Genomic DNA, 23,754 nt, shown 5'->3' on the forward strand with positions numbered 1-23,754 from the left:
AACATGTCATGACATTGCTTAAACAGAAAATGTTATTAAATTCTGAATGTGCAGAAAACAAGGAAATGCAGGATTTATTGCATGCAGCTGAACAAGTTGGAAAGCATACTTTGCAATGTGATTTTGATTCTCTGGAGGCCTCCTGCAGGGCCGCTGTTACGGGTTCTGTCATTAGGAGGCATGCTTGGTTAAAAGAACAAAATTTGCCTGATCATGTCAAAGCAAAATTATTAGATGCTCCATTACAGCATGACACCTTGTTTGGTGTTAAGGCAGAAGAAGTGTTAAAGAAAATGGAGGACAAAGCAAAATCTATGCAAACGGTCAAGGATTTCTTACAGGTACAGCCTCCAAGATTTAGCAGACACTGGCCTACAAAGAATTGGTCTTTTCCAATGCCAGACAGGCAACAAAGGGGTAGATCCAGACACCCTAGAGGCAGATCCCAGCCCCAAGGTTCGTACAAGTCTAAACAGTGGGGTGCTTCTACCTCCAAAAGTGGAGAAGACAAATCACAGCCATACAGGAAACAGTCTCAATGACTTCCCCCTGCCTGCACCAAGCACTTATCTTCTGGCAGCACCTTTAGGGGGAAAACTAGCACCTTTTTCTCAAAATTGGCACATCATAACCCAGGACAAATGGGTCCTAGACAGTGTCACAAGGCTACAGGTTTCACTTCCATACCCTGCCAAGGGCAAACAGTTGGCCAGACCTGCCAAAAAAATCAATGGGCAGAGGCACAAAAGCAAATCTCATCCCTCATGGAAATGGGAGCCATTCAACAAGTACCAGAGCAAGAGCAGGGACAAGGATTTTATTCAAGACTGTTCTTGGTACCAAGAAAGGACAAGGCCTGGAGGCCAGTACTTGACCTATCTTTACTAAACACATACCTGGATATACCAAAATTCAAAATGTTGACTCTACAGCAGCTTCTGCCCGTGCTGGGCAAGAAGGCTTGGCTTGTGACTTTAGACCTAAAAGAGGCATACCTGCATGTCCCAATCAGACAAACATGCAGAAGATACCTCAGATTCAAAGCAGGCTCAATGCATTACCAATTCTCTGCACTGCCCTTTGGCTTGTCTACTGCACCCAGGGTCTTTACAAAGTGCCTGGCACCAGTAATTGCATTCTGCAGACAAAGAGGAATACAAATATATCCTTACTTGGACAACTGCCTCATTCAAGCAGAGAACAAGGACATTCTACTACAGCATCTGGCATTTGTAAAGAGATTTTTAACAAGCTTAGGGTACACAGTCAACGAAAATAAATCAAAACTAGTACCCTCTCAAGAGATAATATTCCTGGGTGCAAGCTTAAATACAACTGCTCAGATGGCTTATCTCACGCCAGACAAAGGCAACTGACTACCTATTCCAAAAAGTTGGCAACAAAGGCCCAGTTATCTGCACGAGAAATTCTGCAGGCTTTGGGCTTCATGGCATCCTCCTAATTCCATATGCAAGACTGCATATGAGGAAACTTCAATGGTACCTAAAAAGTGTTTGGGCTCAACATTGCCACAGCCTGGAAACGAGGATTACTCTCATTCCCTGCCTGCAAAAGGAGTTTCGATGGTGGGCGAAGGCTTGTCATCAGAACAAAGGACAGCCATTCACTTTACCCCCAGCCAGGCAGACATTAACAACGGATGCATCAGATTATGCCTGGGGAGCCCACATGGCAGGAAGATGTATTCAAGGCACATGGTCCGCAAACCAAATGCATCTACATATCAATCAAGAGATGCTAGTGGTCCAGAATACCCTGACAACCTTCAAGGACCAACTACATCTGGGACAACTACTGATAGACAGACAACACCACGGTCATGTGGTATATAAACAAGCAGGGAGGCACTCATTCTTACCCCCTTTGCAGACTAGCCATGACTTTGTGGGACACAGCATTGACTTACCAAGTACATCTGCAGGCACAATTCCTGCCAGGAAAGAAATACTCTGGCAGACGAACTAAGCAGAAACCTCATGGATCCCCACGAGTGGAAATTGGACCCATAAGTCTTCAGCATGATAACAAGGAAATGGGGATGCCCGGATATAGATCTATTTGCCTCCCCTCACAACTACCGACTAAAAAGATTCTGCACAAGGATTTATCAAAGACAAGCATGGAAAGTGGACGCCTTATCTTTCAGCTGGAAAAACTTAGCAGTATATGCCTTCTCTCCACTGCCTCTCCTCCCAAAGGTACTCCTAAAGCTCAGACAAGAGAAGCCAAAGATGATACTGATTGCCCCAGACTGGCCCCACCAATACTGGTATCCAATCCTAAGGAACTTCTCTCAATGCCCGGCTTGGACCTTACCTCCAATACCTCATCTACTGTCCCAACAAAACAATCAGATCCTGCACAGCCAACTCAAGACCTTAAATCTGGCAGCATGGCAGATAATGTAGTCATTCAAAATGCACCTCTCACTAAAGCTGTGATGGATGTCGTTTTGGAGGCCAGAATCTTATGCTGGAAAATGGAAGAGATTCTGTGCTTGGAACCAGACACAAGGAATTGACACAGCTGTACCAAATATCCCTCAGATTTTGCAACATTTAACTGAGATGCTAGACAAAGGCCTATCTTTTTCATCAATTAAAATTCATTCCTCTGCCATTTCGGTTCATTACAATACAGAGCCACCAATCTTTTCTCATCCTTTGTTAAGGCAGTACCTCAGAGGAGCCAAAAACTTAAGGCCTCCAAGGAGATCACCAATACCTGCATGGGACCTCAACTATGTCTTGGAAAAACTCACCCTGCCTCCTTTTGAGCCAGCCGCTACAGCTGATATAAAGTTTTTATCTTGGAAAACAGCTCTGCTCCTAGCAATAACTTCTGCAAGACAAGTTTCAGAGCTACAGGCACTCATGGCTGTGGAAGCTTTTATCATTTTTTATCCAGACAGGGTTTCTCCGAGGACAAACCCGACATTTATGCCTAAGGTAGTGTCCAGCGTGGCCCTTAACCAAGCTCTTCATCTGCCAACCTTTTATCCAAATCCACAGAACAAGGGGGAGAGAATTCTGCATTCTTTGGACATAGACAGCTTAGATTCTACTTGGACAGAACCAAATTTTCAGAAAGGCAGAGCAGTTACTAGTGGCATATGCTGCAGGATCACAAGGAAAGGCTATCTCAAAGTGGATAGGCCACTGCATTCGTTTCTGCTATTCACAACATGACAAGCCAGTGCCTAAGGGCATTAGGCCTCATTCAACCAGAGCAGCAGCCTTCCTCAGGAGAGTACCAACCAAAGACATTTTAGTGGCTGCTACCTGGAGTTCAGTGCACACCTTTACAAAGCACTATCATTTACCACTCTACTCTAAGTCTAGGGCAGGCTTTGCCACTGCAGCTCTGCAGGGCCTCATAGCCGCCCCTAATGCTATTTAGCTCCAGCCTCCCAACCTTAGCTTTGGGATTCAACCCAATTGTAATGACTGCAACAGTGAAACATGAACATAGTACAGTTGTGTACACTTACCATAAATGTAGATGTTCGAGTGTATTCACTGTTGCAGTCCAGGTTACCCACCCGCCATCCCCCTTACTTTTGTTGGAATTTATCTGTACTTCTCTAATCTATACAACCTATGTGGTGTATTTGCTTGTAGATGAAGATAAAATATACTTTGGTGCATGTATGTTTTATTAACATATTTTTTAGCCTACACTTTTGGGGGCACCTGACATCTGGGGCAAGAAAATGGCGTCTGCTGCATCTTTTATAGCCCTGACGCTCTGACGTCAGGGAAGAAGTGACAGCAACCGACGCCGGACCAAGACTTTGGAATTCAGGCCAACTGAGGGCAGCCTGCCAGCAGGATAACCCAATTGTAATGACTGCAACAGTGAATACACTCGAACATCTACATTTATGGTAAGTGTACACAACTGTACTTTCCTCTGCTCCTCCTCTTTCTCTGTTATGAATGAGTGGATAATCCCTTCTCTTGCATTCTCCCCACGGAATCTGCAGAACTTGCAGTTGGAACTCTTCTTTCTCCATTTTCCTTTCAGAAGGGCTAAAGAAAGAGGGGGGGGGCTTCTTCAGTGGGCATTTCCTCCATATCTTCACTAGCATAATGAACTGAAGATGCAATAGGCAGCACAATTAGACTGACCCTTTTATGTGAGTCACATGCCAGTACTAAAGTGGAACCTTCCCATTCTGGAAAATCTTGAGAGCTCTAGAAGTTAGTCTGGCTGTTTGGCTACTCACACAACTGTACTAGTAATGGGAATCTACTGCAGAAGTTTACTGAAAGACCATTTGAACTGACCAGCAGGTCATGGTAAACGAAAACATAGGTTTGGTATCCACAAAAATATAGAGATGTGTAAAACATAAATTCGAAGTACTGAACAGAGATATTGGCGCACACAGTACTGCATGGCACCAAAAAGTGAAATAGTGAAATCCTTAAAACTACACTGGACTTAAGGAATAAAATGGAAATTTGGAGAATCTTATCCCCTTTAGTATTGAGCACATCATTTGACCAAGGTGTGATGACCACAAGGAATGTTGCTGCTCTAATCATGACTGGTTTTGCTGTTTATTGCTGATTCTTCTGCTTTTAACTGTCTGATTTTTTTATGTTTGTTTTCCTTCCTTTCTTTTAGAACGTCTGGGGTGGGGGGGGGGGGGTCAAGTACCATCATGGATGTGTTGAATAGAGAAAACTATAAAGCAATTAAGACAAGAAGTGTCACTTTTAGAAGTCTGTAGAAGAGGGAATAGATCAACAAAAATACTAAGAAAGATAGATGTGATTAAAGCAATGTGCAGTATCAGAACAGACCAGGATCTGTCATCCACTATCTCAAATAAACTAAAAATTTCAGCACAGGCAGAAAAACCTAGAAGATACACAGATAAATATAAAGGAAAAGTACAAAATAAGCAATTTGTTGATGACCCAAAACAGTGTTGTAGAGAATTGGGAAACAAGGTAAAAGGAATTGAAAGACCACCAAAAAAGAGGAAATGGATGCATTTTGGAGAAGTATCTATAAAGATCCTATGGAACATAACAGAGATGGATAGAAGAAGTAAAAGAAAAAATAAGTTTAAAGGTACAGGATGTGAAATGGGATGAAGTAACAGCCAGAGAGATTGAAACAAAGTTAAGAAAAACTCTAATTGGAAAACCCCAGGCCCAGATGCATTACCTAACATTTGGTTAAAAGTATTAACATCTTTGCACGAAGATTTACCATGTGTAAGAACTATTTAAACTATTTATATGCGGATCCCGAACCGACATCAACCTGGCTAACAGGCAAAACAAATGCTCCTACTTGAGAGTGAACCTGCAAGCTATCCTAAAAATTATAGACCAATTACTTGCCTTCCTTCCAATGGCATATAAACTATACATGGGAATTGATCCTGACAGAGTTAATAGTCATTTAGAAGCAAACTCAGTTATGGCAGTAGAAGAAAAGGGCAAAGTCATATGGAACAAAGGATAATTTGTTGTTAGTCATTCTGGAGAACTGTAAAAAGGGGAAGAATTTAAGTATGACCTGGATTGACTATAAAAAAACATTTGTTAGTATCCCACATTCATGGATGAAAGAGTGCTTAAAAATGTGTAAGATACACCCTACCCTGATCAACTGCATTACAGTGACCATGAAGCAGTGGCAGACCACTTTGCAATTAAGCCATGATCAAGGACAGATTATTATCCCAGGGATAAAAATTCAAAGGGGGATATTCCAGGGTGACTCTTTCACCGTTGCTATTCTGCCTTGCCATTAACCCATTAAGCTGTTTACTTCACCTTCGCTATTTTGGCCCCTCTCCCACCAAATAAAATTCATCGGGAGGCACAAAACCTATTTGACCCCTAAAATGAAGATAACACAGCATATAAAGTTTTGTATATAATTATTATCCTAAATATAAAAGAACCAAGTTTATAAGAACTATATTTAAAATCTGTCCCTATTTTTGGATTGCTTGAGCACTCTGTGTGTGTGTGTGTGTGTGTGTGTGTGTGTGTGTGTGTGTGTGTGTGTGTGTGTGTGTGTGTGTCACATCTCTCAACCACTTAGAACAAGAAATCTGGACAAAGCCATAAATAGTGGGGCACAAAGGCCCAAAAATAAGGACACTTATTGAATATTGCTCTTTCAGAAAGTTGATGGACTTAACATTTTGCTTTGGCATGAATTTTCGGAATGGTATGAAGTCTGAACCTCAAATGTCTATTTTTTTCTGACTTCAGCCCTCAATAATTTGCCAGAAAACCACAATTTTATGAGAAACAGACCAAAAATATGAGGCAAAATCAGAACATTCTGCGAAAATCTGCACAGTGGATAGGTGGTGTGTGTGTATGTGTACGTGTATGTGTATGTGTGTGTGTGTGTGTGTGTGTGTTTGCGAGTGTGTGTGTGTTTGCGAGTGTGTGCGTGTTTGCGAGTGTGTGTGTGCGTGTTTGCGAGTGTGTGCATGTTTGCGAGTGTGTGCGTGTTTGCGAGTGTGTGTGCATGCGAGTGTGTGCGTGTGTGCGTGTGCAGCGTGTGTGCGTGTGCGTGTGTGCGTGTGTGTGTGTGTGCGCGTGTGTTTGCGAGTGTGCGCCAGGCGTGTGTTTGCGGTGTGCGGCGTGTGTGCGTAGTGTGCGCGTGTTTGCGAGTGTGTGCGCGCGCGTGTGTTTGCGAGTGTGCGCGCGCGTGTGTTTGCGAGTGTGCGCGCGTGTGTTTGCGAGTGTGCGCGCGTGTTTGCGAGTGTGCGCGCGTGTTTGCGAGTGTGCGCGCGTGTTTGCGAGTGTGCGCGCGTGTTTGCGAGTGTGCGCGCGTGTTTGCGAGTGTGCGCGCGCGTGTTTGCGAGTGTGTGCGCGCGCGTGTTTGCGAGTGTGCGCGCGCGTGTTTGCGAGTGCGCGCGCGTGTTTGCGAGTGTGTGCGCGCGTGTTTGCGAGTGTGTGCGCGTGTGTTTGCGAGTGTGTGCGCGCGCGTGTTTGCGAGTGTGTGCGCGCGTGTTTGCGAGTGTGTGCGTGTTTGCGAGTGTGCGCGCGCGTGTTTGCGAGTGCGCGCGCGTGTTTGCGAGTGTGCGTGCGCGCGTGTTTGCGAGTGTGCGTGCGCGCGTGTGTTTGCGAGTGTGTGCGCGCGCGTGTGTTTGCGAGTGTGTTTTCGAGTGTGTGCGCGGGCGTGTTTGCGAGTGTGTGCGCGTGTGTGTGCGCTAGCGTGTTTGCGAGTGTGTGCGCTAGCGTGTTTGCGAGTGTGTGTGTGCGCGCGTGTTTGCGAGTGTGCGCGCGTGTTTGCGGTGTGTAGCGTGTTTGCGAGTGTGCGCGCTGCAGTGTGTGTGCGAGTGTCGCCGCGTGTTTGCGAGTGTGTGTTTGGCGTGTTTGCCAGTGTGCAGCGTGTTTGCCAGTGTGCGCGCGTGTTTGCAGTGCGTTGCGCGCGCGTGTTTGCAGTCTTGTGCAGCGTGTTTGCCAGTGTCTTGTAGCGTGTTTGCGAGTGTGCGCGCGCGTGTTTGCGAGTGTGTGCACGCGTGTTTGCGAGTGTGTGCGCGCGTGTTTGTGAGTGTGTGCGCGCGTGTTTGTGAGTGTGTGCACGCTTGTTTGCGAATGTGTGTGCGCGCGTGTTTGTGAGTGTGTGCGCGTGCGCATGTTTCTGAGTGTGTGTGCGCGTATGTGTTTGCGAGTATGTGTGTGTGCGCGCACATGGAAAATGCCAAATAACAGAAACCATGTTGTTCTAGCAAGTTTATAAGAGCAATATTTAAAATCCATCCCTATTTTTGTTCCCCTTTATTTGTGAGACTGTCCAGATTTCTTGTGGTAAGACTTTGTGAAGAAAGTCCAGTTACAGATTTGCTGTTCTGAACTGTTTGTAAGTTTCTTGGAGGCCAGTGCTTGCTTGGACTAAAGGGAAGTCTCTGTGTTCACCAGTGGCAGTGGTTAACACTGAACAGCCTGCCTGTCCCTGTAGGAGTGGTTACTGCCTAGAAGCTGTAGTTTTATTGGCCATTTTGGGTCAATTCTAAACTCCTTAATCTCTATCTCTTAAAACCCTGCTGCCTCGTGGTTTTGGCGTCTTTCCAGGCTTGTTAGTTGTTGCTGAAGCACCCACCAAGGGGAGAAAACGCTGAGAGGAGAAAGGAGCCACTTTTGAGATTTTAAGTATTTTCTTCTGCTTTTTTAAGAATTACTGCTTTGCCGCCTACTTTTCGACGTTTTCCAGTTTGCTAAAGTTTATATCTGTATTAGAAACAGTATTTAGAACACATCTAGAGCCTGTTTACTGCATTTTCTGTGTCGCACTTAACTTAAAATCGTTTTTTTCTCTTAAAACTGCATTTTACCTGACTTTGGCCTAGCACTCAAGTGTGGGGTCATTTATTGCACTGTTGTGATTATTTTGCTACTTGTGTATCACTGCTACCATTAAACTAAAACAAAAAAGAAAAAAAAACAAAAAAAATCTTGCTTTTTTCCCTCTTTCTGAAATTTAAGAAAGTTCAGTTACAGATTTGCTGTTCTGAACTGTTTGTAAGTTTCTTGGAGGTCAGTGCTTGCCTGGATTAAAGGGAAGTCTCTGTGTTCACCAGTGGCAGTGGTTAACACTGAACAGCCTGCCTGTCCCTTTAGGAGTGGTTACTGCCTAGAAGCTGTACTTTTATTGGCCATTTTGGGTCAATTCTAAACTCCTTGATCTCTATCTCTTAAAACCCTGCAACCCTCTCTTAGCGCAGTCTTGCACACAGAGCAGCATCAGGTAGTGCCGCTTAAACTACTCCCGGCTCCACAAAGTCTACTCTTCACTTTTTCCCTTAGAACTGCTCTAAATCTCAAATTAAGCACTCTATTCTCATTCTAAAGCCCTGCACTTGCTCGTATAAGTAATCTCATAGGTAAACACAAACTAAAGCACTACATCCTCTTATACTCATTCAAAGCACTTGCTCCCTATTGGTTCTTTCTGATCAGTCAATAAGTAGTTCCCTATATTATTCAGACATGTCCAAAGGTCAGTTTCGAGTTTACTCTCCAGTCCAGCTGGTGAATCTGGGAATCTTGAGGCAATGTTACAACTGCCTTATGTATACAGACCACCCTCTCCTCCTCCCAACAAGCTCAAATATATGTGAGAGATGCAACTATATAGCCAAACTGGAGGATAAGCTCTCTCAACCCAGTACTGGCACAGCCTGTCAGGAGGAGAAGGTAACCACACACACACCACAAATCCAGTCTCACATAGACCTATCGCATCAGCAAACCAAACACATAAACACACAAAAACATACTCGGAGGCTCTAAATAACAATCTGCCTAAGCAGCAGAGACCTCCAAAGCAGACATCCAAGCAACACCTACCACAAAACAATATCCAATGTAGCACATAGCTCACAAAGTCAGTGTGCCACACAGTCACAGCCTTAAGGCTAAACAACACACCTAATACACTTGTAATAGGTGAATCTATTGTCAGACACACTGACGTCCCACTCACCAGGCTGAACAAGGAGAAAGTCACTGTAAGCTGCCTGTCTGGTGCCAGGATCCGCCACATAACACAAGCACTCGGGTCACTCTAAAGCAAGTACAAGTATGACTCCGTCATTGTCCATGCTGGTGTGAATGACCTGAGACATACCTCCCTGGACTACATGAAAAAAGACGTACCTCCCTGGACTACATGAAAAAAGACGTACAGGAGCTCTTTGATCATGTAGCCCAGGCCGGTATGACCCTGACTTTGAGTAGCATCTTACCCTCACCAAGAATGATGCCACAGTATAAAGACAAAATGATCAATTTTAACAACTGGCTAAAGTATTGGTGTCATTCAAAGGGGATCCAATGTCTGTCAGCCTGGGATGACATGCTCGACAAGCCATGTTGCTTTGCTTGGGACAGCTTGCATCTGTCACCCCTGGGTTTTTGAATACTGGCTAAGGCTCATGCCTCCACCATCGTGCCTTTTTTAGGCAAGGTTCAAAAGACAAACCCACCCCCATAAACAACACAAAGAAAAAAAACTAAGGGTAATGCTGCTCAATGCCAGAAGTCTAAACCTCAAGATGCACACACTCAAGACTCTCCTCAGTATGGAGAATATCGATATCTGTGCAGTAACAGAAACCTGGTTCAAGGCTCCCGAGAGCACCCCAGCACTACCAGGCTATACTTCATACCATGCTTTCCGGCCCCAAAACTCGGACCGAACCACAAAAGGAGGGGGAGTATCCATATTTATCAAAGATACCCACACCTCCAGGCTAGTGGCACTGCATGAAGTTTTGGAGACCATCCATGTGCAACTAACAGTGGGCAAAACTGAACACAGGAACCTCACTCGGCTTTCCTGAGAACACTGGAGAATATGAAGGTCTCTCCAAACACTATTATATTGGGTGACTTCAACTACCTAAACATCGATTGGGAAAACTACTGAAGCCCAAACACCCTCGCCCAACGGTTCCTAGAATTTATAAACTCAAATGCTATGGAACAACTGGTCACCACTCCCACAAGAGGGGAAAACATACTGGATCTGGTCATCACCAACATGGGGTCTCTATGTTCCACACCAGAGGTATACCCCTCATTGGTAAGATCAGACCATAAACAAATCTCACTGGACATCCATATTCTGTCCCCACCCCTAGCCAAGGAAACCACGGTGAAGAACTTCTCAAAAGCAAACTTCACACCTCTCAAAACTGAGGTGGAATCCTTCAAAGCCCCTGGGCCAGTGGACCACGGCCCAAAATGCAGAATCCTTTACAAAAGCATTCTATGGACACCTACAGGAATGCATGGAGCATGCTATCCCAAATAAAACCAAGACTCACTCCTCCAAAGGCAGGAGACCTGTCTGGTGGACCCCAGCCATAAATAAGCTATACAACATAAGGAGAAAGCTACTACATGACAGAGCAAAATCCCAAAAAGGGAAGGCGTCACTGATCAGTACTAGCAAGAAACTACGATCCCTCATAAAATCTTCTAAGGCCAGCTTTGAAAGAAAAATTACACAAGACACTAAAGATAATCACAAGGCCTTCCTTAGTTATGTCAGAAACCTGGGAGGCAACTCCCAGATATGCTCTGAGTTAGTGCAAAATGACAAAAAATTCACTGAACCCACAGACATTGCCAACATCCTGGCAGAAAGGTTCAGTGCAAACTCCCCCCCCCCCTTCCCCAGCAAAAGAGCAAATGTCTATCCCAACAGAGTGTGTAGCCTTCTCGAGATCACAGATGCACAGGTGAGAGTTGCCCTCTCCAAAGCTAAAAACACAGCATCAGTGGGACCAGACGGTGTCCCGGGCTGCGTCTTACACGAGCTCCAAGAAGAACTAAGCCCTCATATAAAGTCACTGTTCAATCTCAGCCTTACTACAAGATACGTTCCCAAGGAATGGCGTACAGCAACAGTGGTCCCACTCACAAAGGTGGTGCCACAACAGACCCCGGAAACTATCGCCCTATAAGCCTGACTAGCCTGGTCTGCAAAGCTATGGAACATATCATCATGGAAATCATAAACAAAGACATTGGGAACCGCCAGACACTGGATCCTACCCAATTCGGCTTCATTAAGGGCAGATCTTGCCTCATGAACCTGGTCGACTTCTTTGAAACAGTTACCAAAGCCATAGATTAAGGGAAGGTAGTCCACACAGCCTACCTGGACCTCGCAAAGGCCTATGACACAATACTCCACTCGGCATCATAAATAAGCTCACCAGCTTAAATATCAACCCCTATGTCATAAGATGGGTTGCAAACTGGCTCAGGGATAGAACCCACATGGTCAGAATAGCAGGTGCCATGTCAGACTCTAAACCAGTTACAAGTGGTGTCCCACAAGACTCAGTCCTGGGCCCTCTCTTGTTCAGTATATATTTCTCCGAGGTACAGGCTAACACGGGTGGACTATGGCTGACCAAGTTCGCAGATGACTGTAAACTGGGTGCTATAATCGATTCTCCGACTGACACAAGCATCCTCCAAAAGGGTCTCACAGAGATGGATAACTGGTGCCAGAGCCATGGCCTAAAGCTAAATGCCAAAAAGTGCATAGTCATCCCCTTTGGAAAAAAAAAAGTGCCCACAAATTACCACATAGGTGGTAATCCATTAAGTACGGAAGAAGTAATTAAGGACTTGGGGACCCAAGTAGATAGCAATCTCTCCTTTGACAATCACGTTGCCAAAGTGGTTAGAAAGACCTTATATATAGCCCACCTTATCATGAAAGGGTTCACATCTAGATCAAGCGAGGTCATTGTGCCCCTCTACTCATCATTTATCAGGTTCATAATTGTGTACAATGCCCCGTTTGGAATGTACCTTACCTTCAGCAACTGGAAAGACCCCAAAAGTATCTCACCAAGAGGGTCAAGGGGCTCAAACAGATGCCCTATGCAGTTCGGCTAAAGAAACTCCAGCTCTACACAGTTGCATACCACCTACTCAGAGGCGATCTGTGTCTGACGTATAAAGCCATGTCCAACACAGAATTAATGGACATGCTTCACCTCAGGAAATCTAAATCCCTTAGAGCTACAGCACAGAAATAAATAAGACATGCTGGAGGGACAGATTCATATCCCAGAGGCTCCTCTCACTCTGGAACAAAATCCCAATCCATGTCGGGCAGAGCCCCTCACTGACCCTCTTCAAGAGAAATCTTGGCAAATGGATGGGAGATCGTAAGTTTACCCCTGGGATCTCTTCTGTGTCGCTGCTTGACAGAGGTACAGTAAATAAACCTTAAAAGGGCTACCTTCTGTGACCTACTATACAGAGGCACAGTCAACTAATCTAAAAGGGTGGCGAAAGCCAAACATAGTCTGGCTAGGCTTATAAATGCCTTAGGGCAGATAGCCTAGTATCAACCTATGGAAATCTTTCAGGAGATGCTGCTGCTACCAGGGAATCGCTTGATTGCTCTGTGAGTGTGGAATGCATGGCAACAGAAATCATGTTATTCTAGCAAGTTTGTAAGTTTATAAGAGCAATATTTTAAGTCCATCGCTTGATCGCTCTCAGTGTGTGTGTGTGCGTGTGTGTGCGTGTGTGTGCGTGTGTGTGCGTGTGTGCGTGTGTGTGTGTGCGTGTGTGTGTGTGCGTGTGTGTGCGTGTGTGCGTGTGCGTGCGTGTGTGTGCGTGTGTGCGTGTGTGTGCGTGTGTGCGTGCGTGTGTGCGTGTGTGTGCGTGTGTGTGCGTGCGTGTGTGCGTGTGTGTGTGCGTGCGTGTGTTGTGTGGTAGAGTGGCCATTATTTTTCAAAGCTACAGAGAGCCACTGCTGAGGGGTAGAAGAGTCGCATGTGGCTCCAGAGCCGCAGGTTGCAGACCCCTGGCTTAGGCCATGGTTACAGTTTGTCTCCTAGAAAACAACATGTAAAGACTTCTCATCTTCTGTTTGTCGATGATTTAAAACTGTGTAGCTCATAAGATGAGGAACTGAAAACACAGCTGCAGGTTGTCAAAGCTTTTTCAGATGATATAACAATGTCATTTGAGCTTGGTAAGTGTGCAAAAGCAATCTTTAAATCAGGAAAACTGTAGCACCAGGAAAACATCAGTTTGGGACAAGAATGTGACATAAAAGAACTTGAGCAAGAGGGAGTGTATAAATATTTGGGAATTGATGAAGAATCAACAATAAAACAAGAACAAATTCAAATAAAACTTAGTAAGGAATACTTTAGAAGACTTAAATTAATTCTGAAAACAGCAATGACATCTAGGAACAAAATCCAAGCTATAAATCATTTTGCTCTTCCTGTCCTAACTTAAAGTTTTGGAGTGATTGACTGGACCCAAAATGTGTTGGATAGATTAGCTAGGAAAACAAGAAGGATGCTTCATGCTCACTGAGTGATTTATAAAAATCAGTGTATACCAAGATTATATATTCCCCACTCCGAAATAGGGGTGGGTCTCCTTGAAATTGATAATATGTATAGGTCTGCAATTGTGGGACTCCACCCATATCTGCTGACCTCGCAAGACCCAAATGTAGTGAAAGTTTTGAAACATGAGGAGACAAAATCTAAGATGACTTCCCTGCTTAATTTAGCAGAAGCATATCACCGTCAAGCAGGAATGGAAATCAAACCAGAAGTGGATAAAAATCAGGCAGCAGCTGAATGTGCCAAAAAAAAAAAAAAAGAAAGAATATAAGGTGAAGGACCAGATGAGAAGGCAAGAAATGTGGAAAAACATAAATGTAGTTGCAAGTGTAGGAAACTTCTGGAAGAACCTGATGTTGCTCAGGAACGAACACAATAATGGTTAAGGAGAGGCGAATTTAAACCAAGAGATGAAAGGTTAATATTGACAGCCCAAGATAAGTGCATTGAACATGTCGGAGAAACGGACAAATGTAGGCTTTGTAAAACCGAATTGGAAACCGTTCCACACCTTGTTGCTGGTTGTGACTTACTAATGGCAGAAGGACTGTATAGTGAAAATATAATAATGTGGCAAGACTGTTGCACTGGGATTGTGCAAACTTTGTGGTACTGAAGTAGCTGAAAAAACTGGAAATGTGAGCCACAAAGCATAGAAAATGAAGGTTGTATCACATGGTATCACCCATTACCAACAGTTCAAAAGATGGATGCTAGAAAACCAGATATAGTGGTCCAAGAAAAGAAGACAAAAGTAGCGTTGATCATTGAAATTGCCACACCCAGTGACTACACTATGTTGCGTACAGAGAGACAGAAAGTCATAAAATATCAGGATCTGCAGGCAGAAATGAGAGCAATGTGGACGAAAGATACCCAGACAGTCCCAATAGTAGTAGGAGCAACGGGTCATATAAAAAAGAATCTGCAGTCGTATTTAGATATGTTACCAGTCCATGTAAACCCATACGAATTGCAGGAGTCATTATTGGGCACATTGCGAGTGCTGCGAAGAGCACTTTTGGCTGACATCAAAGACTGAAACAATACTAATTTCATGAACTTGAATTGTACTTTGACTTGGGAGCGGGTTCTATTCTCATCATAGTATTAAAAACCCAAAAGATGTGGAGAAATTAAAAAAAAAAAAAAGGCAAACAGTGGAATAAACTCCCTATGAATGTAGTGAATTTTTCTTCAAACGGGAATACATACTGTCATGAACTCTCACCAAGGGTCTTGTAACTGTGGGGTTTACTTGACCTAGTTGAACAGTTAAAAGGCACCCCCTACATTTCCACTTTCTAGACTTTTTGAAGTTCCACGCCAACTCTTCTCAACTATTCACACTCCCCGTCTTTTCCTTGCTTTCTTTAATTCAACGCTATGTCCCTTCTGTTTTTTTCACTCAGTCCTTGTCTCCTCGCTCTTCAGCACCCCTGACTCCTGTCTTCTCCCCCATTCCCTCCGCCTTTTAGCTTTACACTTTAATACACTTCCTACCTCCTGCATTCATGGTCATCTCCTTGTTCTCTGCTTGTTCTTTCTATAAAATTAGTTTAGTATCAGATTAGATCATCCAGAGTTTTTTGCCTTGCTTTTTGTACTACATTAAATATCGTTTTAAAATCATCTGTACCATATAAATTATTCTAATGGGTGTTTTATTTCTTGCTCCTCTGTCTTAAATATCTTCATTTGTTTGCAAGTATATCACTTTATTTGCTGCTTATTTTTATATCCATGTCTTGAAGTCATATGCACATTCATTTTGTGTGTGTGTTTATACAGGTATAATATATATATATATATCACACACACATATTTATACAGACACACACGCACAATGCGTGTGTATACATTGATATTTCAGTGATGGTCTTCTATTTGCCTAGCTGATGTATCCTAAACAATGTACTGAAACTGTAGTACAATTGATACTGTGTAAATATCCGTAATATAATTTCTTGACCTTTTGTTTGCTTGTTGACATATTTTTGACTTTGTTGTTTTTCTTACATGTGTATATTCCTATGTGTATGCTCTGTGTTTGTGGGAATTTTATTTATTTTGTGGATGTGTTTGATAGAAAATCTTATGTCTACACTAAATGGGCTCTGTCCGTCCAGACATCCTGCATAATAAGTAACACTTGCATACTACATATTTAGCTAAGACGTACCTAAACTGATCAGTTTGTGATAATTAAGCCGCCTTCATCTCCCAAACTACAAACCAGCCGTGAAGTAAAATGAAACCCAGAGATGTCAACATTTCTTACTTGAGCCTTCAAACCACTAAAAGTGATAAACCACTGCAACTGGTCACCCCTCTTAACCTTCCCCCTTGACAAGGCAGAAGACCACTTTAACTCCACCTTTCTCAACATACTAAACCAACTTGCACCCCCCAGAATAATTTGAACAAAGTCCAGCTGTGCCCCTGGCTCACCAGAAGTACCCGGCATCTACTAAAACAAAGGGATAAAACATGGGACACTTGATGTAATAACAAAACTAACACCAACAAGCAATTGTTCCTTGAATTAAGAAATAAGGCAAAAAGCAAATAAGAATGGATAAGAAAACCAATTTCTCCAATATACAAACTAAACATTACTCGAACCGCTAAAAATTCTGGCAGCCATAAATAGGATTCTGCATCCCTGAAAAACAGATACCGCACCCCCAAACATTGACTCAGCACTAACAACATTGCAACATAATTCAATGAATATTTTACTGATTCTATTTTAAAGCTGTCGACAGACACTTTTCCCACAGCCCTCCCAAATATGCTAAACTCGCCAACTAACCAAAACTATTTCTTTCTCCAACCAGTCCAAACCAGTGCAATCCTCAGATACCTGACCAAACTAAGACCCACTATCCTAGCAGCTAATAAGCTCCCAGCAGAATACCTCTGCACTGCACCCAACGCCATCTCATACCCTGCAGAATACCTCCACATTGCATCCAAAGCTATCTTATACCATGTCTCTATAATTATCAACAGATCCATCTCAAAGCAGGAGGTCCCACTTCTGTGGAAGCTCACATATAATACACAAAGGCAGGAATTCAACTGAGTTATCCAGTTACCGCCCGATAACCATACTATTGCCATTGGCTAAAATCCTAGAAAAATGTATACATTCCCAAATATTAAAATACCTTCTGTCCAACAACCTCCTAGCTGAAACTCAACTCTTTTTTCGCCCTAGCCACAGCACCACCACTGCCATCATCAGCTTCAACAACCTCGTTAATCAACAGCTAATTGTAGGCAAGCTCATATCTACTGTCTTTTTGGACGTGTCCAAAGCATTTGATACAGTCCCCCATAACAAGCTGTTGACCGTACTCTCAGAACTTAAATTAAATAACTCTACACTCCTATGGTTTAAAGACTATCTTTCCAACCACCAGCAAGCCATTAAGTGGCAGGACTCCCTATCCCCTCATCTCCTTGTTAACCTAGGTGTGCCTCAAGGATCTATACTTGGACCCCTGACCCCTGCTATTCACAATATTCACCAATAACCTCCATAAAGCCACCCTTCATGCTAACTTAGTCCAATATGGTGACAACTCCACCCTAATCTGCTCAGCCCCCTCTCTCCAACTACTACAGAAAAAAAAAGCACAACTCCTTTACAGCCATTGAAACCTGGTTTTCGGAATCTCAATTAATACTCACCCCTAAAAAGACCCAGGTCATGCTCTTTCTACAAGGTTGCAGATCCCATTCCCCCCTATACAATTATCGCTTCTGACAATACCCATGTCTCACCAGTTGCACATACCAAGCTACTAGGGGTCATCATCGACCAAAACATGAAATTCAGTAAGCACATAGCTCAAACCATAACAAAAGTATACAAAAAGCTAGGCACGCACTATATATGTAAGAACTGTCTGACTACCAATAGAGACCAGTTGGCATAATGATTAAGGTCTTCACCTCCTATGCACAAAGTACAAGGTTCAATCCTGACCTCCGACCAATGCCTGTTAGGGGTTTGCACCTTCTCCCTGTGTCTCTGTGGGGTTTCTCCCACATCCAAAAAACATGCTGAGTGTTTCCATCTCAAACTTACCAATGAATGGAGCAGCACAGAATGTACATGGTATCCTATAGGGGAAGAGTTGTACAGACCAACTGCTATGGGCATCTGCTGTGGTGCACAGTATCCTCAAGATAGGCGAACACGGATCACAGACTGTGTGCCATGGCAGGGCTAGCCACTCGACCATGTAACATACAGCTCTAGGTAATTTGGTCATGTTGACTATTATCGCCAAAATGGGCACGGATAGTTACCGGTGATGTGGGTTGAGGACCCAGCCTACTCTGACATATGCCAGGGACTCTTGCTAATGGTGGGATGGGTGTATGTTCCCCTATTGACCAGTGTGTGCCCACCATAAAGCCTAGCAGCCTTGGGTCAATAAGCTTCTGGCCGTCCGGTGTCTAGTTGCCCAGCCTGGGTTATCTGGGTTAGCTCTAAGCGAAAGCTGGACATAAAACCAACCTACCTGCCAAACAATCTGACTACCAGTACTAAGGTCCTCATACCGACTCACCTCCTCTCCCACTAATATATGCTTTTCCTGTTCTATTTAACCTAAATTAGGTGGTAGTCCCCTAAATACGGAAGACGTAATAAGGGATCTGGGGACCCAAGTAGATAGTAATCTCAACTTTGATAATCACGTTGCCAAAGTGGTTAGAAAAACCTTCTACGTGGCCCACCTAATCACAAAAGGGTTCACATCCAGATCAAAAGAGGTCATTGTACCCCTCTATTCATCACACCCATCATAGAATAAAACGCCCTGTTTGGGATGTACCTTACAAGACACCTGCAACAGCTGGAAAGACCACAGAAGTCCCTCACCAAGAGGATCACTGGCCTCAGACAGATTCCTCATGCAGCTCGACTGAAGAAATTACAGCTGTACTCTGTTGCATACTGCCTACTCAGAGGTGATCTCTGCCTGACATACAAGGCCATGTCCAACCCAGAATTGATGGACATGCTCCACCTAAAGAAAACCTTATCCCCACAAGCCACACGCTCTAGGGATCTAAACCTCACCACAACAATAAATAGGATGTGCTGTAGGGATAGATTCCTGTCCCAGAGACTTCCCATGCTTTGGATCAAGATCCCAATCTACATTAGGCAGAGCTCCTTGCTAGCACACTTCAAGAGAAACCTTGACGAGTGGATGGGAAACAGAAAGTTTACCTCGGGGATCACTTCAGTGGCTCTGCTGGACAGAGGCACAGTGAACTAATCTAAGGGGGCGGCGAAAGCCAACACATTCTGGCTAGGTTTATAAATGTCTTCGGGCAGATAGCCTAGTACCTACGTATGAACCTAAATAAAGGTGAGCTAAACAAATTATTCGCTTGCTATAGCAAAACAGCTAAATTCTTGACGGACTCTTTTTACAGATCCCACCATTGTTAACCCTTCATAAACTATCCTGGCTCGAGTTACCAAACTTAGTGACCCTAAACCAACTCACCCTAGCTCACCAAATTCTTTACCACCCCAGCAAAACCCCAACCCTACAAGGCCTAATTAGCCATTACACCAATAACCATCAGCTGAGATCTACCAACAAAGGGTTGATTGATGTATCCAAAAGCAGACACATCTCAGGAGATTCCCTTTACTCTAATACTATTGCAAAAATCTGGAACTCCCTCCCACTTGAAATCTGGATACAGACAAACTCCAGTTCAAAAATCATCTAAAATCCTCTCTCTCCAAATCATGGATATTACATGCTCTGACCCTGTCTAACTCATCTAAGACCACTACATTTCTATATCTCCTCTCTACCTATAACTGTAACTGTATTTGTTATAGTGTCCTTTAATAACTTCAAACTTGGTTAATTCCTTTTAATTATGTATGAAGTTATTCTGCTACATAATGTTATGTACAATGAAGTATGCATATTCTGAACTTATGTAATTACCATAGTGTTGATATGCACAGCAATGTCCAGCATACTCTGAACTTATACTTTGTACAACTAATACTCATTTGTGGTTCTCTGATAATTTTGTTTGTTACTTTTATAAATTATTCTTTTCTATATTGTTATATGTTTTTATTGATATTTTGTGTGGAGATTTTCTCTCCAGACCTCCACTGAAAATGGGCAGCCCTGCCCAGTCAGACTTCCCCGGTAAGCAAATGTAAAAATAATAGTAATAATAATAATAATAATAAATAAACTTTGGTTCCATTTTATCAGTGGACCCAACACAGACTTTTATGCCTGATGCTTCTAGAATGCCTCTTTCTGGCTTAATGGATGCAGTACAGCATGCCTCTCAATTGTCCAGAGGGGTATGTAGTCCAGACTCCTGTGCCTGATACTTTTAGGATACCTCTTTCTTACTCTAGGTCTGCTTTCAGTTATTGTGTAGTAGCTGGGCAGCTGAAGTCTGAACCTGACTTTTCGCTGAACAAGTTATGTGATGTTTTGCTGCAGTGAGGAAGAGCAGCAGAACCTCTTGCAGAAAAATTATCTTCAGGTAGTTTCTGAGACATGCCATCTGAGTTTTAAGGATTGTCGCTTCAAATCAGCCAATTAACAGATTAGGACTTAAGCTTGACTTAAAAGAATAGTGGGCATCACTAATAAAGGAACAATCCAGGGTTAGTGTGTAGTAATGGGATGAATCCCTCATGGTGTCCAGTTGATGCTGTCCCAACATTGGACAGTTTGATGAGATGGTGCGATTAAGACTGTAGGGGCTGAGTGTGAACACTTACTTCAGGTGGTAGGGGATGAGCACATACTCAGGAATGTATTTTCCACTTAGGGATCTCGGTTGGTATCAGAAAACCAGTGGAGACATTTTCTTAATGAGGGCACAGTACATGCAGGTTTATGTTACAGAAATCTGTGTTAGTCCAGTGCCCATTACATGCCCAGTCCCCACAGACATCACTGAGCATACATGGGGAACCAGTAGGGCTAAAGGAAAAACCCTGCATCTCCCCAATAAGGACAACACTGTTCTCTATATGCTGAGTGCTTGGCCCCTAAAGGACTAGAGGAACATATGAGCCACAGGGGCTGTTGCCCCTTGGTAAATGGATTGTGTCAGTAGAGGGCTTGTGGGAAGCTTGATGGTTGGGGGGAAATTAAGGTGGAGCAACAAATCAGAAGAAAGAGTTGCACATGACTTGTGCTCTATCAAGCTATGATGGCCATCTCTGCGCATGAATATCAGTGCATTGCCACTTTTGACCTGCTTTTGCTTTTTTAATTTAATTAGCTTCTCTTCAGTCCATGCAGAGAGTATTACACACTTACCACACTGCTAAATGCATTCTGCAGACTGAAACCTGTGTGACATTTCACATTTGTCAAGCTGTTAAGTTATCATGAAGTAAAATGTTTGGTAGTGTTACACGTTGTTTTTTAGAAGTTCTCAACTAACAGATGTGTATCTTTTTCTGAAGGGTGTCTTAAGTTCTACAGGGAAGAACATTCTAATGGCAGATGCTGATGGTGCCACCAAGTTTGCAGATCTTGAAAAATTAGAAGCTGGTCTCAAGGATCTTCAGAAGCCCTGGCCAGTGAGTGCTGTTTTTAATTACTTAAAATAAAAACTAAATGATAACTCCAGCCAAGCTAGAACTTCCACTGAGTGACCTCTCAAACCTCTTGTATCAGAAGCACATGGGATATATGCAAATGACTCTTATGAACATCAGGTGTTTCACCTATATGACGATTCTGAATGCCCATGAATTTTTTCTTTTTAAGTCATTTAATGGAAATTTCAGGCCAATAAAGCCAAACCCCACTAGTTGTGGATATGCATATTTTGGCCTTGTTATGACCTCATCAACACAGCACAAGCAGAGTGTTTGACTAAGCATTAGTCACTCAGTTTGAGAGGTCACTCAGTGGACGTTCTACCGTGGCTGGAGTTTTCATTTAATTACTTAAAATAGATGGTGTGTGCAGATATATGTTCTCTTAATTCCTCTTGATCACATAGTATTGGATTTTTAATTGACTGATTTTATTTCTGTTCAGTAAGGTAAACAGAACTTTAAACACGTAATTGTTTTTTAGTACATCAGGTGTAACAGTTCATAGTAATAAGTTCAAGCAGCATATGTTTTGGGAAGTAGGCATAAACTAGAGTGCTTTAAGAAGATTGATGCAGCAAAGAGAGCTGAGGTGGGCTACCAGCCACAACTTTGAGCTGCGATACCTGATGATTAGAGTCTTCTTAGCTTCCCAAAAACGTTAAGTTGCCAGTTTTTTTGCTTATTTGTATTATTTGCTGTATTTTTTATTGCCTACCGCGTACTTGGTACTTTTCACTGTTGCAAACCAATCTGTTCTGCTTGTTCTGGTTTTCCCACCAAGTAGTGTTAAAATAACTGATTTGTTAGCTATTTAAAACATTCTTTAGAATCTTTTCCTGATTTTCTTCAGTTTTAAATGTTTTTTAGTGTCTCACTGCTGTTTTTCTGCTGTTAAACATTAATCTGAAGTAGGAAGACTTCATTTGTCTGCAACCTGTGGGATTCGGATCCAACATCGGATCCGAGCCGGCAATTCATAAGCTTTAGGATCCGAGCTCCTAGCTCCTCCCTTTACCCATAATCCCCTGCTAAGCCCTGACTGACCCCAGATTTCGTTTGTCACGTTCAGTAGATGACGGGATTTTTTGAGCTCCATAGCAAAGAGATTTGGTGAAATATTTTTGACTATATTTCCTTTTTATACTTTAGCAGAAATTAGTGTGTGTTTGATTAGGCTTTCCTCCCTTCTTTTAGTTAACCTTTCTCGGGTGTTCGTTAGTGTGTGTTAGTTGTGTGTGTGTTTTTTTTTTAGGGCCTGTTAGGGCGTAGCCTTGTCTGAAGCCCCCAAGGCTATATTTTCTAAATGTACCGAGTTTGGCCATAAGCTTTCCCCGGCTGATGGCCACACTCGGTGCGTTAAATGCCTGGGGGTTGAACACCTTTCATCTGGTTGTACCATTTGTGCAGGGTTCAACCCCTGGGTTTTAAGGGAGCGGAGGTCGAAATTGGTTCTGGCGGGACTTCTCCCTCCTGAATCGGCTTTGGCCTTGGCCCCTGCTACACTAGTGGCTACTTCGGTCTCCCTTCCTCCGGCAGGGACTCAATCTCCCGCCAAGAAACCGGAGGATAGGGAGACCAGGAGGGAAAAGGAGAGGCACAGGGAGGGGCACCATAAGCGGCGGGCTGAGGCCTCTGTCTCGGCCCCCACGCCTAAGCGTGCCTCCCCTCTGGCTTCTAAATCTCCTCCTCCTCGGCTCCGATCCCCTCGGTTCTCTCCCGGACCCGAGGAGGTGGAGACTAGACCTTTGTCGAGGTCATCGAGGCGACACTCTAGATCTGCCTCGGTGGCCTCGTCGAGGTCAACCTTTTCTATGTCGGACGCTGATATGGACCGGATGATGAGGCGATTCATCCAGGCCCAGATGCAGATGGGAGTGCTCCTGCCCCCCCCCCAATCCGGGAGGGGCCTCGACCCCTTTTTTCACCCCCATAGCTCCTTCTCCGACCCGACTCCCGGGTTCGGAGCTTTCGGAGCCGGGCAGCGTTGGACCCGGGGGTGGGTCGGATCCGACTGGTCAGCGCTCCTTGGATCCGATCCCTCCCTTGAGTGCTTCGGGTACTTTGGACCCGACCTCTCTGAACCTTGGGCCTAGCCTCAGATCCGAGGGAGCCGGTGTCTCTTCGACTCCGGCTAGGTCGGAGCGCACCGGTCTCTCGGATCCGACGGTCTCGGCTCCGGTTCTGATCCATTCGTCAGATCCGA

The 23,754-nt window shown here is 43.8% G+C and overlaps 1 protein-coding gene across 1 annotated transcript in view; it reads left to right on the forward strand.

Annotated features, from left to right (window-relative positions):
- The window catches only part of ALG5 (ALG5 dolichyl-phosphate beta-glucosyltransferase), a 593,309-nt gene that overhangs the window by 265,922 nt on the left and 303,633 nt on the right, over positions 1–23,754 (forward strand). Inside the window, exon 6 of the mRNA XM_044073307.1 lies at positions 21,411–21,527. Coding sequence (XP_043929242.1) covers positions 21,411–21,527 — 117 coding nt within the window. The remainder of the gene's footprint in view (positions 1–21,410; positions 21,528–23,754) is intronic.

The sequence above is a fragment of the Protopterus annectens genome, chromosome 5.part1 (genome assembly GCF_019279795.1).
Source record: "Protopterus annectens isolate FY-2018-M chromosome 5.part1, PAN1.0, whole genome shotgun sequence".
In the NCBI taxonomy this organism is placed as follows: domain Eukaryota; kingdom Metazoa; phylum Chordata; order Ceratodontiformes; family Protopteridae; genus Protopterus; species Protopterus annectens.